The sequence below is a fragment of the Thunnus albacares genome, chromosome 1 (assembly GCF_914725855.1).
Source record: "Thunnus albacares chromosome 1, fThuAlb1.1, whole genome shotgun sequence".
Lineage (NCBI taxonomy): Eukaryota > Metazoa > Chordata > Actinopteri > Scombriformes > Scombridae > Thunnus > Thunnus albacares.
In genome coordinates, this window is record NC_058106.1 from 13,101,487 (window position 1) to 13,120,399 (window position 18,913).

The 18,913-nt window shown below is 40.6% G+C and overlaps 2 protein-coding genes across 4 annotated transcripts in view; one reads left to right on the forward strand and one right to left on the reverse strand.

Annotated features, from left to right (window-relative positions):
- Nucleotides 1–538: 538 nt before the first annotated feature.
- Nucleotides 539–5,963, reverse strand: ubl7b (ubiquitin-like 7b (bone marrow stromal cell-derived)). The gene is made up of 12 exons (XM_044336611.1): nt 5,922–5,963; nt 5,228–5,295; nt 4,552–4,726; nt 4,273–4,392; nt 3,867–3,952; nt 2,488–2,572; nt 2,327–2,384; nt 2,072–2,205; nt 1,684–1,733; nt 1,403–1,579; nt 1,127–1,240; nt 539–933 (listed from the first exon to the last, which is right to left on the reverse strand). Exons 2-12 carry the CDS (start codon nt 5,228–5,230, stop codon nt 793–795), a joined length of 1,143 nt encoding a protein of 380 aa, XP_044192546.1. The 5' UTR covers nt 5,231–5,295; nt 5,922–5,963; the 3' UTR covers nt 539–792.
- A 33-nt stretch (nt 5,964–5,996) lies between these two features.
- The window catches only part of cd276 (CD276 molecule), a 66,298-nt gene continuing 53,381 nt past the window's right edge, over nt 5,997–18,913 (forward strand). For 2 of the 3 annotated variants that reach the window (XR_006399286.1, XM_044336715.1), the window contains exons 1-2: nt 5,997–6,260; nt 13,290–13,385. Coding sequence is in view for 2 of the 3 variants with exons in the window: in XM_044336715.1 (XP_044192650.1) it covers nt 13,340–13,385 (46 nt within the window). In the remaining variant the exon portion in view is untranslated. The remainder of the gene's footprint in view (nt 6,261–13,289; nt 13,386–18,913) is intronic. The other variant, XM_044336756.1, reaches the window with a different exon arrangement.

Sequence of the window (18,913 nt, forward strand, 5' to 3'; positions counted from 1 at the left end):
AGCTCTCTGTAATAAGGATTGAGGGGAGGGGGGCTCAGCTGATGGTAACAATGCTCTGACAAGCACAGCAAACACCTCGGTGGATGTCATATTATTGGCTCCAACAACAAATAAAACAACCTTTTATCAAATATATGTTCAATAGAGGGCTTCAAAAGGATGATTTTCAATTTAGGAGGAAGAAAAAACAGGTGAACAAGCAGCAAGTCTACCACATTGGCCTATGATAATCAGTCATGTTTGGGAAATGAACTACTGCATTGCCATCTAGTGTTCAAAGTAGGGAATTACACACAATATGAGTAGACATTGTAACTGCAGTATGCTTTTTAGAGCACTATGACGCACACATTTCAATAATGCAAACCAATAATTATAGGATTATATATGCTTGCACAATAGGAGGCAAACAAACAAATCAGAGCAAAATCAACATTTCAATTTACCAATTTACCCTGATAAATAGATAATTTAGAGACCAGAAAAGACTAAAACAATATGTTTAATCAGATAAACAGGTAGACAGTTAAGGAGCTGATGAGGTATGCATGATTTAATTTATTTAAATCTAGTCACGTCGATACAAAAACTGTGGGGAGCTCACTTGAAACGGTGCTGCATATAGCGGCACATTTCAAGGAAAATGAGGCAGTTACAAAAACTTGTGTGTACAGCCATAATTTTCTTATAATTGCTGGGTAGCAGGATGACCAAGTTTCCATGAAGCCTGTAAAAGCCTCCTCCTGTACTCTCCTCTCTCTACATAAAAGCCTCTGTCCGTGGGGTATGGGTTTAGAGTCCTGGGCCTCCAGCAAATATGAGCTCGAGGGCAGCCTGGATGTCACCATCTGTGGCCTGCAGCGCCCTCAGCATCAGCTCCTCATCCTGGATCCCCATGTCCCTGAGCTGCTGCATCTGGGACTGCCAGCGGCCCTGGCAAAACAAAAACACATTCAAAGAAAGCTCTTTAATCCAAAGACGCCCCCCTCCCCCCCAGAGTCACCGACATCTAAAAAGCTAATACTTTACACTCCTGCACCACTTAGGCTCTGATAAACAATTTAACTGCTGCAGTACACAAAATAGATAATCTTCACGTCTTTCTACAAAGCTTACATAACCTCACCTGTAAAGCAGACATGTTGGTAGCTTGTAGAGCTTGCTGTAGTGCCTGGCTGAAGAGATCATTACTGACAGGGGTCCCTGCTTGCATGGGGGCTACACCACTAGAGGGGTCCGACTACATTAAAGACAGAATAATGGAGGAGAAAAAAGACAGGTGTATTGATCTGCAGTTTGTAGCCAGGTTGTACAGCAGAGATCATGTTTTTAAAGTGTGATATCTTGTGTACATAAGTTCAGTAGTCTGTATATTTTTTTTCAAGATTTAAATAAATCGCACCTGGCTTGCTGTCGTTGGAGTAACCGCACTGCTGTCAGGGGTGCTGGCGAGGGCCAGAGCTGTTGCCAGCTCGCTCTGCGTTATTGGTCGAGGGCCTGTTGCTCCACTGTGGCCCAGAGACACTGGTCGTATTCCTGCAGAGGCCCCTGCTCTGTTGGAGGGACCCGCTGGGCTTCCCTGTAACATACATTTAAAAAGCACAAAAATACATTAAGGCCTTAAGAATCATCAGTTTTCCTTTACATGATGTCTGATGTTGAGTATCAAGCAGACTGACTCACCGACTGGAAATCTTCCTCATCGTCAGACATGCCCTCAAACATGAAGCCTCCTGCCAGAAAAAGAGAACAGAATAAGAGTTGTTTGTACATGTTCTGACAACAGAGCAAAACATGACTAATAAAATGCCAGACATTCAAGATCTACAAAAATAATGAGGGTGAAACTATTTATATAAAAACTTGTTTTTGAAAACAACTTTCATGATCAAAATGCGTAAATATGAACTATTTCAAAATGGCAGACACATCCTTCAACATACTGCTAGACTGTTACATGTTATCCAACCGTTACACTTGTCTGCTTCAATTCAGTTGCTCCAAAATTAGCAATCCTCCCTTGCCTATCATAATTTCTGCCTGCTTTTATTGAGCTATCTTTCCCGCTCACCTGGCATATCGCTGTAGGAACTGGCAGAGACGTTGCGAGAGGAGCTGGCGCTGGACTGAGTGGGCATGCTGCCTGCCACAGAGTGCAGGACCAGGATGATGGCATTGACAAGGGCTGGGTGTGAACTGATCAGTCTATGAGACAGACAGAGAAGTACAGATGTGAATTTAAATGACCTCAGACTTGTGTGTCTGTACTGCGCTCACTTATTATTCATCATATCAAAGCCAATAACAAAAGAAAAGCCACACTCACACGTCCAGCATGTTGGGATCTGTGAACTGCACGAAGAGATCTTTGTCTTGTAGCACGCCTGAGCAGATTGAATAATTTTTACAGGAAATGTTACTATTTGCATAGTACAATGAGATGGATAACGGTATTCATAAACCTCAGCAAGGTCCATCAGGTCTTACCTAGGGCAACTGGGTCTGATCTGAGCCCTGGTGTGGCCACAATGATCTGATCCAGAGACTCTTTATTTGTCAGCATTTTATATACCTACGTGAGGGGAAAAAGACCCATTAGTAAATGTAGCAGCAACAGAAGACGCAGTAACAGCAGCTGCAGTAGTAACAGTTGCAGGAAAAGCAGCCATTAATCATTCATATACAAACTTATTTACCCATAGACACGTTTAGTGTATATTTTTATGGATATCCCTGATAAATGGAACTACTCGACAAAGACGTTTAAAATCACAACACAAACTAAGTTTTAACAGTCAGCAACAGAAACAAATCTCTGGTGTATTCCCATGGTTGATTCTATTAGTTTTACAGTATTATCACTGTATCATTCACCAAATAAAATAGTTCCATGAAAGATCAAAACACTTAACAGATGCTGGAGTCTGTTGATGATGGATGAAATATTGAGTGCTGTGTTGTGATTTAAAAGCCCATCAGCTGCTGACAAGTTGGATCTCAGGAACTATCATTTGCACGAATGTTCATACATGTTTCTGCCTGGTAGGTTTATGCCATGTACAACTGCCAACCTGTAATAGATAAACCTGTTCCTGTTAGGTAATCTTTGACTAGCTCCTGGCTGCCTGGGACACTGTTCACACTTAGCCCTGAAACGCTTCTATGATCCAATCAAACGTAAACACCTGTAAACACAGGTGTGACTGCACCTAAATGACTGTTGAGAAAAATCCAATCACTTGAGCAAAATAGTCTTCAGGTCAAGGGCATGTTTTTAGGACATGCTTTTTTTCTTCCAAAAATAGGCGTAGTGCAAACACTCAATGCATTCCTGCATTCTGCAGTAGAGGACAACCTGATCAACATTTTAATGTGTGAACAGCTTGACAAAGTCAAGTTTTGGTCTTATTGGTATTATTTGGCCAAATAAATCAGACTTTCTGGGTTTCTGGCTGAGTGCATATGTGCAAGGATCCTAAATAATGAGGATAGTTTTTTTTAAAGACTATTTTGTTCAGATTTTATTGACAGTAGATAGAATAGGCAAACGCTAGAACAGCCAGACAAGTATAATGAGGAAATGAAATGCAACTAAGGTCCCCGTCCAGAATTGAACCATTGACATAGCAATTGTGTAAGGCACATCTTAACTACTAGACTACCAGGACACATAGAACATGGACATTATTGCATTTAGTAGTAAACAATTTGCTATATTACATTAGCATATTCACTATTATTTGAATCTACAATGAACCTAAACCTAATAGGTCAAGTATATGATAATTTGTAGTGTTTGGAGTATATATTTCGAGAGGTTTCACCATGGGCAGTGCTGTACTTGCCACTGTGTGTATTCTACTCACTGAGTCTCTGTAGGCAGAGTTAAGAGAGTGAAGAGCTGCATGGAAAACCCTGAACTCCCTGGCTGCAGTTGCTCTGTTCACAGGCTCTAATGAAGAAAGAAATTAAAAACATTAGAAAAAAAAAACAAAAAAACAAAACAGGCTCTTGTTCATATTCAGAGTTTTGGAATTATTATTAGTAAAGCTTAAAGTCCCCCTCCAATCAAAAATATGTTTTTCTTCTTGTTCCTACAGTTGGATGTTTGAGCTTCACTGTGCAGAGTGATGTATCTGCAGAGTTTGACACTGAAAAACCATATCAGACACAAATTATTGTTCCAAGCAGAGTAATTTTATATGTCTTAATACGTGTTTGGAGGGGATCTTTAAACACATTTTGAAAAACTAAATTGACACACAGACTCACCTGGACTGCTCTCAGGCTCTGGCCAGGTCTTTTTGAGTATGTGTAAGGTGGATCCCGGCTGAATCCCACAGGAATCCAGTGTCAGGTCATCCTTAAGTTTCCTCCCACAGTGGACCAGCTCTGGTGCAAAACATGAACAAAGGCAGAACATTTTAAGGACAAATAACAATCACTCATACATTCAACACAGCAACACACAGTCCTCTTGTCAGTGGAGCACAGCCAAACCCACATTTAAAAGTCCTCCTCCACTCAGTATATGCCAGAGCTGTAACAGACCTATAAGTTCTGGATCTGGGACGGAGTCTGGAAGCTGAGCTGCAACGAGTTGTTTTAGAGTAGCGACTCTGTATCCTCCAGGAGGAACATCTCCTGGCATCATCTCTGGGAAGTGGAAGATGGATTTGGACTGATCCACCAGCTTCAGAGACAGGTGCCAGTCTGGAGAGGACATCTACAATATACACAAACAGAACACAAGTCTTAACACGGTGGAAAAATAGAAAATATTCAAGCTAGATTTGATCAGTAATTTCCGATGTGGGGTAACGTTAACGGACTGTATAAGTTTAAATTTCACTATGCTTTTGTTGGTTTGAAGATGGGAATAGTAACGTTACACTTCTGAACTAACAAACACTACACAGAATCAACGTTAGACGAATAACATGATTATTTTAGAAGATGGATTCTTATATATTAACTAAATATATCTTTTGGGGGGAGGGAGGGGTTGATATAAAAATATCGATGTGTTGTTAGCAGACCTGCTCAACCTCGGCTAACATTAGCTGCTTAGCGTTTGTTAAATATACAGTATCGATTTGGAGAAATAAACGTGAGCTATTCTTATAGTAGAACAGGTTTAATACACTCCAACGATAACTTACAGAATGCATGTCACTCATAAAAGCCGTGATACAATGCACACTTTATAAAAGAACTGCACACTCACCATTTCGTTGTTGACACTCGATTCACTTCCTGGATTTAGTCACGTGGTGTACGTCACGTTTACTTGCACTGTCCAAACAAAGGAGCTTTTACTTTTCTGTGCTGTTCAGTGTACTTTTTAACCGTGGGCAATCCTAAAATCCCCCCGTTATCTCTCTCTCACACACACACACCTCAAGACAAATAATAAAAATAAATGTCAGGCCAATTCATATAACTGCACCAGTTACATTGTTGACGTGTAAATCCCTACACTGTGCCCACAGCTACACTTTTGTTTTAAAATATCTACTATTTTTATGTATTGCACGTGTTCCCAATTGATTTTCCTGCTGCATAGCTCAAGATTTTCCAAAGTTGTGTCATGTCTCTGGCAAATGTGTTTCCAGACAGTAGTGTCATAGTCTGCATGCCACATTTAGCCCACACTAATCAATCTAACTAAGATGATCAAACTACCTGTATGGATCCACGTAAATATATAAATATAATATAAATATAATCTCGTGAGCGCCAATATGAATTATATTGGTGAATCTCTGTTAGTGATATGTTCAAGGACCATAAGGATGAGTCAAGACGTGTGATAAATCAGATTACATTATAGATAAGGATATGCCATAAGGGTGCCACTCAAAACATTTTTTCAATTAGTATGTATGGTAACTAAATGAGGTAGAAACCCGTGTGCTCACCAGATTGTTAACTTTCGGGGTCGGCACTCTTTAGACACCCCCACACACCCCCAAACCGGCATGACGTCACTGTTGGACAAAGCAACAAGGAGTGGTTTCTATGAAAAGAACCGTCCCAAAATCAATGGGACATACCCGCTCACTTTGATAAAACCGTCCCAAAGCTTTATCCACCGTCAAAAAAGAGACTGTTCATCTCGTCGGCGGCAGTTCCAGCTTTATCGTCAGAGGAATGAACTGCTCTGGAAAATAACGTCGTCGGTGCTGCACAGAGAGAGAAAGGACTCACCGCCGCTGGATGGTTGGTGATTTTCTTTTAAGTTTCGCCGTCCTAACATGGTAAGCTCAAAGCAACTGTCTTCGAAAGCAAACGCCAACTTAACAGACATGTTATCATATGTAGCTAAAAGAAATAAACTTTGGTCATTTTCAGCAACAGCTGGCTGGCAGCTGAGGAACCCCGTGAACTCAGTCAGGGCAGGGTAACGGTTCACACATAGCTGGCTCTATTCACCGGCTCAATGCCTGATATGACTGATATTTTTTGTAGTTTTAAAGCAAGACAGTGGCTTGCTAAGTTGTATACTGTTTTGCAAATGAAGTTAAGCCCATATTTATGAATGAAGCTGACTGCGCCACCACGCGACAAAAAGACAACACTGCGTTTAAATCAGTGTAACTTCCAAAACTCAAAATGGAGAAACTTTCTTTTAAGTGACGTAGCCTACATTTCCCATCTTCTGATGAGATCATCTGTGTTATCAGAAAAGTCTGGTTTATTCATTTTTTTATGTGTTTTCATATCCACACCTCTGTTAGTCAAGTCTGATTGGTCAATAGATGTTAACATGACAGAACAATGGGGAAACCCCCCACAAAACTATGCTTATTTTTCAGATTTTACTTTTTTATATGTGTGAATTACAGAATAATGTTACCATTATTCAGTCAAAGCCATGGAAAATATCACTCTTTGGTTGAACTGGTCACAGTTAGAGGATGCAACCAGGGATGCAGGGTCACAAATACAGTACACCTTAAGGTAGTGAAAAAATGCAAGCAAAACGCACTGAGATAGAAGATGCTGTATGCCAGGCTGCCATGTTGAGGGTGTTGAGGATGTTGCCTGGTGTCATGCTGCCCTTATCACATGATAGTGCAGCTGTGTTCTGCTACAGCTTCCTGTAGGATGTAGAGGATGTAACCTTCACCGTTATGACTGCTTGTAGGAAATGACCACTGATATTGTGGAGATGACGTTTTACAAGATGCTATACCATATTATTGCCAGACATCTGATTGTAGTTTGTGTGTGGTCCATAGTTTTATTTCATCTCTGTGTTATTGCACATATATTTCAAGCTGCCATAAGATAAAGGTTACATTGAATTGGCTCCTGTGGCTTTTAAAAGGCGAGATGTTGGAGTTGGAATTGGAGTAACATTAGTGGTAAGAATCTTATATAATTGTGCAATATGTCTGGCCTTTAGAAGACACATCTGCCTTAAAGTTCTCATTGCCTTAGCTGCTAATTATCTATCATATCACAATAAGTAGTCATAATACTGAATGTTTTAGACCAATATTATTGAAGTGCTGCTATGAAACTGATTAGTGTGAACTGTAAATTAGAGTTTCAGTGGTTTTTAAGAGAGTTGGTAAGTAAGGTTGTCATTTGACTTTTAGCCCGTAAAGCTTTTTTGAAGTTTAAGTAGCTCATCGTCCTCTGTTTGATGAACTAATGTGATGATAATTGATTTGACTATTATGGGGAACATTTCGCTGCATGAAGTGAATCCAGTCATCCCAGAGAGAGCTTGCAAATGCTACCATATGGATTTGAAAGGCTCACTTTCATCCCATGATGCAGTTCTCCCTCAATGGGGCCAATGTCTTCCAGGTTGGAAATGTCCCCATCATCAAGGGTTGAATGGTTCCCAATGGTTTGGGGAACTGGGCAATGGTGCCAGCCATATGCCAATGAGAGGTTAGGGTCCAGAGGGTCATTCTGATTCATTTTATGAACGGTGATTAAGAATGGTCTGGTCCTCCGTGAGAGGAGTTGACTCAAGAGCGGTAGTGTCAGTAAAAAGACAAACTGTTATAGAATCACTGTCAGTGAGATTTCTTAGTAAAGGGGAAGTGTGATGGTACATGGTGAAACTCTAACTCTTAATGTTCCGTGATACTTCAAAAATTGTGACGTACTAATGCAATATATTGCAGTTAAGTGCTTCATTTCTCTTTCCTTTGACCTCAGTAATAAGCTTAATAATCCTGAGCGTTGTGTCAAAATGAAATTCACTGGTGATTATGGCTCAAAAGCCGACGGCCAATCACTAAAAGAACTTCAAGACAGTCAAGACTGTCAAACAGTCTTTCAGTGACCATTTCTTCTCCATTTTAATGGCCTTCATTTAGGGGAACAGCGTTATTAATTCCACGAAGAGCACTGAAATCTGAATAAAGAGCTAGCAATAGTTTTGATACATTGGTATAATATGGTGATGGATACCAGAGCTGTTTTCTTAATAAAACATTTTAAGTGTGCTTCAGCTTTGGTCTTTGACATTGAACTGAATCGTAAAAGTTAAAATGAAAGGAAGAAAAAAAGGATGTAGGGTACATGCTGGCATGGGGTCGGTAAAGTACTTGAGACATTCAGTAAAAAAAGCCTTTGATGGCTTCCTGGTGTCTGGTTAAACACAGTCAGAGTCAGACTGTGGTTTTGCGTGTTGGCATATTTCAGTTTGTGCTGTCCACAGGAAAACTTACATCTACAGTACCAGTCAAAAGTTTGAACACACTTTCTCGTTCAAGTGAGTGGGAAAAATGTGTTCAAACTTTTGACTGGTACTGTATATATTTAAAGATCACCTCCAGACATGTATTAAGACGTATAAAGATACTCTGCTTGGAACAATAATGGGTGTCTGTTTTTCCGCAAAAAAAAGTATAATTACCCCTTTAAAATCCTTAAAATGACATCTACTCCTTCTCCCTCATTAAAAGTTCCAGAATCGTCAAATATGCGAATATATTCATGGTGGCGTGCAGCGGCTGTTAGAGATTCTTCCCTTAACATGGGTAAGTGTGCAGATAACACGACCAGTGCAACTAGGCCAAAAAGGTGCAGCCCAACTGAACTTCTGAACATTATCAACAACTCACCTGCCTCACTTCCACTGAAGCTTAAAGCGGTGCTCAGCAGACTGCAGCTCTTGAGGACACAATGCCCTGCAGCGGCGGACTGGCGTAGCAGACTACAATGGCTCACAGGCGAGAGGAAGTAGTGTGCACGGAACCAGAACAGGGGTTAGCAGGCTGGTCTGTTAACCAAGCTAAAAACTAACAGGACCAGGCCAGCCATTCCATCACTCTTTTAGGTTAACGTTCGCTCACTGGATAACTGGATGTGATCCAACTGAACCTGAGCATTCATGGGGAAATGAGGAACTGGTGTTTTTCTCCTGACAGAAACTTGACTAAACAGCATTATGCCGGACTTGGCTTTTCATCTTAACAGGTTGCTACTCTTCGGTGCAGATCAGAATCAGCTGTTTGGGAAAACCCAAGGATGTGGACTCTGCATATAATTATCTTTAATTGTAAATGATTGGTTCGTTAGATTTGTGACTTAGGAAATCCTGCCTGGCTAAATCTGTGATTTTAAGATTGTCTTTGGTACACTACCGTTTCAAAGTGGAAATGTTCAGCCATGGAGTTGACTGCTTATGTCATTCCAGATATCTTGTAGCATATAATAAACACCACATGGACATGTTAACATGGTTAAAAACTTGATTTTCATTAGAGGGGGTCTTAAAGGAAATCTGGACCTTTCAGAAGGGATGCCTGTGATATGTGTCTGGTCTTTCCTTCATTCAGTATTTATTCCCATTTTTGAATCTCTGTGCAATAAGAAACCCATATTCTCAGCATCTAAGGGTAAATGTCTTGTGAGATTCAGATAGTGTTACCAGCGTCTTGAGTTGGTCTCTGGCAAGCTAATGCTTTCTGAAAGTCCAGAGAGCAAGTGGTAAGCTGTGCTGTTATGGAAACTTTGTGATGAAGCTGCACTCCTTCCCACATCCTTTCTGCTGAAGCCATAAATGGAGCCTCATGGAAAAAGATTTGGTTAAGTCTCGAGTTGGAGCTACAGCTGACGGCAATATTTACATGATTCACTGTACCAGAACACCACAACTGATCTGTGAGCTCCTCTCCCCAAATTTACAGTATATGCATCTCTTCAGTATAGTAGTAGTGTAGTGTCTAAAACAAGGTTTGCTGAACTTCTAATTACCAATTTGTATAAACATGTAGGCACTTAACCATTAGGTTTCATCACTTCTGTTGAGTGGTGGAGAGTTACCGAGATCATAGCCACACCAAGGTATTTAGGGTCATTCACATGAAAGGTATGACGAACCCACAGTGGTTAAATGCCAGTTGACTCCTGACCACTTATGTGGTAAGGAGTAAAAAATGTCCTCACAGTTATAGAAACATTTGAGAACACTTGGACAAACAGAAAAAAATTCTTCTATTACAGTGTAAATATGGAAAACTGTGCTTTTTAAAATTACTCCCAGCTTGTCAACCTGGCAAATTTTCTATGTCTTCTGACTCTGACTCAGTCACACAATAAGGTTGTTGTTATTGAGATATCATCAGTTTCTATTGTCAGATGACCACAATTAATACTCTCAAATCAAATCATGAATACTCCCGCAGTTGTCTGACAACAGAAACATAAAAATAGGTCAGTGATAGCATTTGTGTTGAGTGATCACATAGTTTCAAATTGGTCAAAATGGAGCGATGTGCTGCCAGTACCAACAGATCAACCAGACGTTCCATAACAGTCTTGCATACCTTTTACAGAATGTTGGCAGTAATACACTGTTTTGTTGTTAGTTAACTGCCTCAAACCAAAAGAGAGGGAGAAGAGATGCAACTACTTTTGATGGGACATAGCTTTTGGACAAACACTGGATAGCACTAGTTTGCAAAGAAACACATAAGCAGCATTTTTTAAGTAGAAAGCATTAGTGTGGATGTAGTGAAAAGTAGAACTTGAAGCCTCTGGATGACCGTTGAAGCACATTCAGTCCTCCATGTAAAAGTGTAGTGGATTTTATGTTTATTTGATATGTTACTACCATCACAATGTGTAATTTACTGGTCACATCCTCTGTAATACTGTGCAACCACTATGCCAGCTGATAGCAATCAGAAGTATAAGTAGCTGTTACTTGCATCTTCTGATGTGTGCTGTTCATCTTTATACCAGCCTTAAAAATACTGTGTGTTTAGCCAGTGATAGAACCCTGAGACACACACACACCTGAAAGCAACACACTGCACCAATTTCCCCCAGGATTGTCTAATTTTTCTACAAACAAAAACTCTAGCCAGCAGGATAATTTGAAAGAAGCTATAATCACTTAAAATTCTACACATAAGAGCTTTAAACAAGCACAATAATATAATAGATTATGGGGGCAGACAGGAAAATATGGGAGTGAAGACACAGACAGGAAGCAGACCTGAGTTCTTTCCTTTATGCGCTAAAATGATGTGATGCTAAATCAATTATTCACAGGAAACCAAATGGTGTATGAGTGCTGGCAGATTGTCGCTCCGCTCACATCTGTCTCTGCTAAAGGATATGGCTCATGCAAAAAAAACTTCTGTTTGAAGCCCAGCAAATCAAATCAACAAAAAACACCTCACTGTAACACCATACGGAGCACTACAGTTCAGTAACACTCTACACAATGCAGCCATTCGTGAACAGCAACATAATCTAACATACAATCAAACAACACATATAGCAAGTCCAACTGACTTGTGTCTGCAAGATTATAATGACCTGAATGCCTGGAGAATCTCTACAGATATATTTTTAGGATTATTACTCATTTGCTTACATTTCAAAATGCTGATTGTGTTTCCTCTCTTCCTTGTTTTCATTTCCCTGTTTTTCTTTTTATATTCTAAACACTTGCACGCAATACAACACATCCACTTACTTCCAGTAATGTATCTTTTTAACTAGCTCCTCCCAAAAATCTTCCAGTGACAACTTCTTTATTTTTGTATTATTTAATTTGAATCTTAAAATCTGTTTGTTCAATAATTCAGAAGCCATCGAGGAAAACAATAAAAATGTATCTTGTTCTAAAAGTCGAAACAGGTGTTTTGTTTTTAGGTTAATTGATAATAATAATAATAATAATAATAATAATAATCACAATAATCATAATAATAACAACTTTATTTGTATAGCAGCTTTCATGCAAACATGAAGTCCAAAGTGCTTTACAAAACAGGATTAAAAATAATGTTAGGCCAAAAATAAAAAATGAAAATTAACATTAAGTAGAACATTTAATAACAATACGATAAAACATTAAAAACAATACCAAAGCCAAGAGGAAAAAAAAGATTTTAATTCCAAAGTCTGAAATTCAACAAGGTTCAATTGTAAAAGCAAGATTAAAAATGATATCCCTACAAGACTTAATGGAAATGATACAATAGTTTTTAAGATTCTTGACTATTTGTATAATAATACTAATAATTTAATTATTATAATAATATGTAAGGAGCTCTGAATCTACCAAACAGCTTTGCATTCATCCCAGAATGACATGGACATAGTTAAAATAATATAGTGAATTTGAGCAGCAGGTAAGGACTTCTATACTGTTGCTATACCTAATTATTTACACTAGATGACTGTAGAAACACAATTTCACATCAATGAAAGAAAAAAAAACAAGCCTAACTCTGGTATTATCCAAAATACAACTACAAATAGTTTAAGTCTCAAATAGATCTCTACCAATATCATTGAGATAAATCTCTCATAAATATTTCCTGCATGGCAGAGATGAGGTAGACAGGGAGTGATTGGTTTTGTCTGTCTCACTTTTAAAGTAGTGTTTTCCCACTGGAAACAATGACTTGGCTGTTTCAACTTTGGAAGTCCCCATTTGTCATCACAGCTCCACTCCCTCTGAAAGAGAAAAGCCTTGAGCAGGCCAGAGAAAAGACTAAAACAGTCACTTTCAGAATCCACATACTGTCAGAGAAGGTGTAACTCACACAAAAAACAACTCTCAACTTTCGAACAGTCTGTACTTGATAAAATATGTTGCACTGTCTCATGGTTTCTTTGTCTCCACCCACTTGGGAGACCAAGCAAGCCAAAACAAAGACAAAGAGGACATCCCTTCCTTTTTCTATCACATCCTCATCACCCTTCTTTCCATATATCTTTAGTATTTTGTCATGCTCTTGTGTTACCATAGTGAAATCTTCCCCCTCCTCAGATGTCTGTGTTTTTTGTCCCTGCAGTGCTGTGTCTGAAGAGGTTGACCTGCGGTTCGAATCTGCCCTGGAAGACCATGCTGTTCCTCCTGCTGCCCGCAATGCTGGCCGTCCAAGCTATGGGTGGGTGTCGCCCCTGCCTGTGCCCTGCCATTAGATCCAAGTCACCGCAGTGGGAAATGCCACTGCCTGTTAAACAGGGCCTATTAGTCTTCTCCCTTCAAAGGCTTCACTGGGCAAAACAACGGTTCAAATGAGGCTGCTCCCAAAAATAATGTGCCAGTAGTTGGAGAGTTATAAACTGTCCCTGTTTAAACTCTCATCCATCCAGACAAGTTGACAAAGAACATATTTATACAGGCCTGAGGGAGTGAAAAGACATTTTTCACAATAACTCCTTTAAGTTTATTTATACAACTCTGTAATATGGGAGTGTGTTTTTATATTTTTCTTATAATCAAGCTTATAAAACAGAATAGCTTTGACCTTTTTCCAAACAGGTGAGGAGAAGAGCTGGGAGCTAGGGCGAGGCCGGCAATGAAAACTGCTACAATTGCAGTTTTTCTGCTGTGACTCAGAGAGTGTGGTATGGAAGTCATCCTCTTATATTTATAACACTGAGAAGCAGAGTAGTGGTTGACGTTGTAACTGAGGATTCATAACTCACACACTCAAACGTTTTACTTCTGTGAGAATGGTGCTCAAAGAAAAACTTGTGTCATCATAAAAAAGAAACAAATAGCCTGGGCGCACTCGATAACGTCTCACGGCACGGTAAATAAAAGAAGGGAATTGAGCATTTTAAAAGAGGGATCAACAGTGCATATATTTTAGCACCACACTTCTCCCAGTCGGTGTGTGGCTGACACATAATGTAAATTAAAATCTTTTAGTGGGTGATATTCCTTTTTATAAATGTATAGCCTGAAGAAGGAGGAGGAAGTCATCTCTGAAAGGCTTCCTCTGTATACCAAAAGCACAATGTTAAAATTTGGGCTCATCATACTTGGGCAAACCTACAAAGTTCACAAAGAACTTTTATCATCCAAAACACCATTATTTAAAAAGAGCTATTTTTTTCTCCTTTACTTCTCTCTGGTTGAGCTGACACAACCTCCTATCGGCCATCAGTGGCACATTTCAATCTTGACTCAGTGGACCTAAGTGTCTTCAGTGGTTCATTAGAGACCTATTCTCTCCCAGCACAAATGGGCCTCCGGCCTGCTCATTACTGGCTGTGTGGTATCCACTGCCTGACTCGCTCCTCTCACCGGGAGGGAAGAGGAGGAGGAGGTGTCGGGGACTGATGGAGCTCTTTAACTCACGGGTAATGGGCTATTGTAGCTCATACAATGATTCAGTTTCTCTCTGCTAACTGGAGCACTAAGTGAATTAGTTGGGGTCTTGTTTGATGCTATAGTCTGCACGTGTTAACACTGTTTGATGACACAAAAACATTGCATGCTTTGTGGAGCTGATAAAGTATTTAATTTAGTACAGTGAGTAACTTCAAGCATAAAACTACCTTCAAAGAAAGTTTCATGTGAACAGACTAATTATTTTATTTTGTGTAAGTTAATACTGTATATTGAGAGCAGCGGCATTCTCTTGATAACATTGTGGGCTGACAAATTAAGGCTCAGCCTTTCCTATTTTTACCAGTAACTGACAACAGTAATTATCTTAGTAACTAATTAAAGGTCAGCTTGATTGCCTTTGATTTATAAACAGCCATGTTTTGATTCTATTGGTTACACAGACAGAAAACCCATAGACTCGCATGCACAGGTGTAATTATATGAGCAGCTGTGTGTGTGTATTTGTGTGCATTTCTCTGTCGATAGTTCCCAAGGTCTCCAGGTCCCTCACTGGGATCACTGGCTGTAATCTTCCTCGTATTCAGCCGTGTCACTGCTGGATAACTCCAGTAAGTGCCCATATCAGTAGACACGATCACATTTTCTGGTTTCTGCCAACACACTTCCTGTCGTGAGAACACTATTTTGTGGAAGAAAAACACAAGGGCGGCACATGACAATGCTGTCATCCCGATGCAGTAACATTGTCTCTGTAGCTCCCAGCTGTCTCCTGACTCAGGAATCAGATGATGGATCATTCTCTGTGAAACCTCTCCCTGATGTTACTCATAAGAACTGCACAGCTGTTTTGTCACTGCAATTGTGAAGAGGCTTGTCTGTTAGGAGTTGTTTTTTGTTTTGTTTTTTTTAGCTTAAATACACTATTGAAGAAGCAGAAGCAGTGGGGAAAATTTGCTACACCAACCCGCTCTGGCTTTGACCCTTGACCCTACTAGCGGCTTATAATAACTTACATTTATTTTTATTGCTCTCATTATAGCCCATTATGGTTATAAGTGTCAGCAAAATGCACAAATTGTCAATGTATATGTACAGTAATGACCAAGCCACAACAGTAGCTAAGTACAGTTACATCCTTGGCTCACTCCAGCACAGCACACAGCAGTGTCAGCCAGTGACAGAGCTAACAGGAGGCTGTCTAGCTAATTGCTTGTTGTTGTCATACTCTCTGTTCAGTTAGCACAGCCACTATGATGCCAGAGCTCACTGTGTGCAGCTCTTAGCACCCAAACAATGAAAGAGAATTCTATTCATGCAAATGCAAAAATGGAAAGCTGACCTAATTTCACTTTCGGTGATGGGAGCTGTAAGGTAATTCAGATTAATTAGCATAATTGGATAGATTGCATCTAGCGTAGTAGTCGGCAGGCACACTTTATGGCAGGGCCCTGGAGCGTGAAAATAGCCTGCTCATACCTGCATCTCTGGTGTACTTTTTAAAGGTCTGATAACTATGAATGCCCTCTTCCTGTCCTCCTTTTCTCTTCACAGCAATTGATTCTGCAGAGAGGGGACACTTTAGCCTGTGCAGAAATTCAATTTAGGGTTATTACCCTGTATCAGTGATGTTCTTGCTAATTTGATTGCGTCCAGTGAAGTATCCTTTTAAAAACAATCGAGGACAGGCTCAACAAAGATTGGTTGCGCCGCAATGCATACATAATGACCAGTCTCTGTTGGCTTTTCTCTGTCTTCCCCAGCTCTTCCTTTCTCACAGTGCGCTCATTGAAACAGAGTGCATTACCCAACAAGGACCTCATGATTATTTCAACAAGTCCTAAAAATGCTGCCTTGTGGGATCGTTAAAAAATTGATTCGTATAATATGCCGAGATCGCAGTAGGCTACTGGAGGGGAAGAGGGGCCTGGAGCCATATGTGGGTCTGCTGTGTCTGGTGGGCTGTGATGAATTGGTTGAATGGATGCTGATCTGTGCTTGGAAAGCATCACAACTACTGACCTGCTGAGGAGGCAACCAGCAGCTGACACAGGGAGACACCTACCTCCGTGGTGGTGCTTCGGTGACATTGGTGTAGTGATGTCAGGCACGGTGGCGCTGTCATCCAGATGATACACAGCTGGTCACAAACTGACCCTTACTTAACCTCTTATCACTCCTGGTGCATGAAACGGTGAATTAGCAAATGGTATGAACCTGTGAAAAAGCTAAAAATATCGTAAGGCAGCAGCTGTAAAACACCTGCTTCGTCAATGGGATCAGAAAAAAACCCTATTCACGTCTTCATCTTTCTCATCACCTCTGTAACGGTGGCCCTAGTACACTTCAATAACCATCATTAGAAATTAGCTGCACTCAACTCAGATCTGACCCCATGACCCTGCTGCTACATTGGGCCACTGTCTGCAACCCCTCTCCTCCGCTTACCATCCCCAACCTCCTGCTCATCAAAGGCTCTGTCTCTCAGGCTAGTAAGCCAGAGGCTTGCCCTTATCTGCCCACTGTAGTGACAGTCATCACTATTATCTGACTGCCGCAGCCCATTAACAGGTTATTGACGGGATATGAGATGGCATACATCTGTGGAGGAAGCAACAGAAGCAGAGATAGAGAGCAAGAAAGAGATAGAAAAAAAGGAAAATAGTACAATAGTGAGTCTCATCTTGATTTATGACGCTGCTGAAAATAAGCAAGTCAAGAGTCCTTGTCTTCCCTATCTGCCATCACCTGTATCTCTGCCTGAGTGAGGGCACTCACACTCCATGATGACTTCCTGGAGCAAAAATAGGAAAGGAAGAGATTATGTTTAGAGCTTAATGTTGAAAGTGACCCCTTTGCACTGTAGAAGGCTTTAAATCTCACTTAATCTCATCCATATTGCACCTCTTTCACCGAGAGGCCATTTGAAAACTGCTGTTCAAGATACACACCCCTTTCCGATCTCTAATTTTGAAACAAATCATGCTCACTATGCACATGCTCCCATTTCTCCCGTAATGTTTTCCAGATGCTAATTTTTTCAAATGGGAATATTGTGGACGTCTACATCTGCTCCTGACTGCCTGAAATGAAAAGCTAGCTTTCCCTTCAGACTTTCGCAGGGATTGGTTATATCATAAGAATAATCGGTATGAAAGGGCTCACAGATCCTTTGAGCACAATCCTTTGATGTTCAGGTGGTGCAAAATGTCCAGAATGAAAATGTGTTAAGCTGCAGTTACATGCATCAACAGAGGGGGGCAGTATTGTAAAAGCATATTTTTCCAGCTTTCTTTCTTGCCTGACTAAAGCCTACTGTCATTGCAGTCTGTTAGTATTGCACCTGTTTACTTTGCTGTGTCAATATTACCCCTTCAATTTGCCCTCCAGTGCTGGCGCTTGATTTTCCTTATGTATGAACTCATATTAATGTTTCCTCCCATGTAATTTGTTGCAGTGGGGCTTCACACATACCCTTTAAACATGTGTACTTACTGTGTTTAACGAATGGCTCCACTGATTGTGTAAATAGCTCTGCTTGCTGTCTGTTATTGAACAGTCACCATTATTATCTTTATGAAGGTGAGACTGCGAGGCCCTAATATATGTGTGTGTGTGGTGAATGGTATTGAACCGAGGCAAGCTGGAGTGAAGTTGCATTGCTCATTGAGCTGGAAGGCCTTGGTATTGAATCACATGTCAATTGTGTTTATGCATGCATGGGGGACATTTTTTAAAGGCATACTATACAGGATTTGTCTGTTGGTGTTTGTAAACTCGGTATTCAAAGTTGGCCCCTCCTCCCTGGCTCAACGACACCGGGGCGAGCTGAGAGCACGAGCGAGAGAGAGAGAGAAAGAGTGGCGGTAGAGAGAACAAAGCTGTGAATCAGATAAATAAAACATTATTTTCTGATTGTTTCATGGCAGTTGCGTTCTAAAGCACAAATAAACATGCCCACACCTCCGCACAACTCTGCGGGAAGGTGCTGCATTGCCGTATTTTGTGTCAATGCAGAGCTTCATCCTCTCCGCTGTGGCCTCTCTGCTCTGCGTGTGTGTTGCTCAGCCCCGCCCTCGGTCAAGCAGTCAAATCTGTTCTCTTTATACATCCATGAAACAGATAAGAGAGAAAAGAGAGACAGCGATATAACCTGGTCACTACACTTTGAGTCCTGATCTCACACCCTGCATGCTGTTATTGGCTTGGGGCTACACACCCACTGCCCAAAGGTTGACGCCCAGAAGTATCCCGAATACAGCATAATAATAAGAAAACACAGGCAGAGGGCAGAGTCTCTGCAGATAAATACACCTTCATACACCTCTAGTGGGT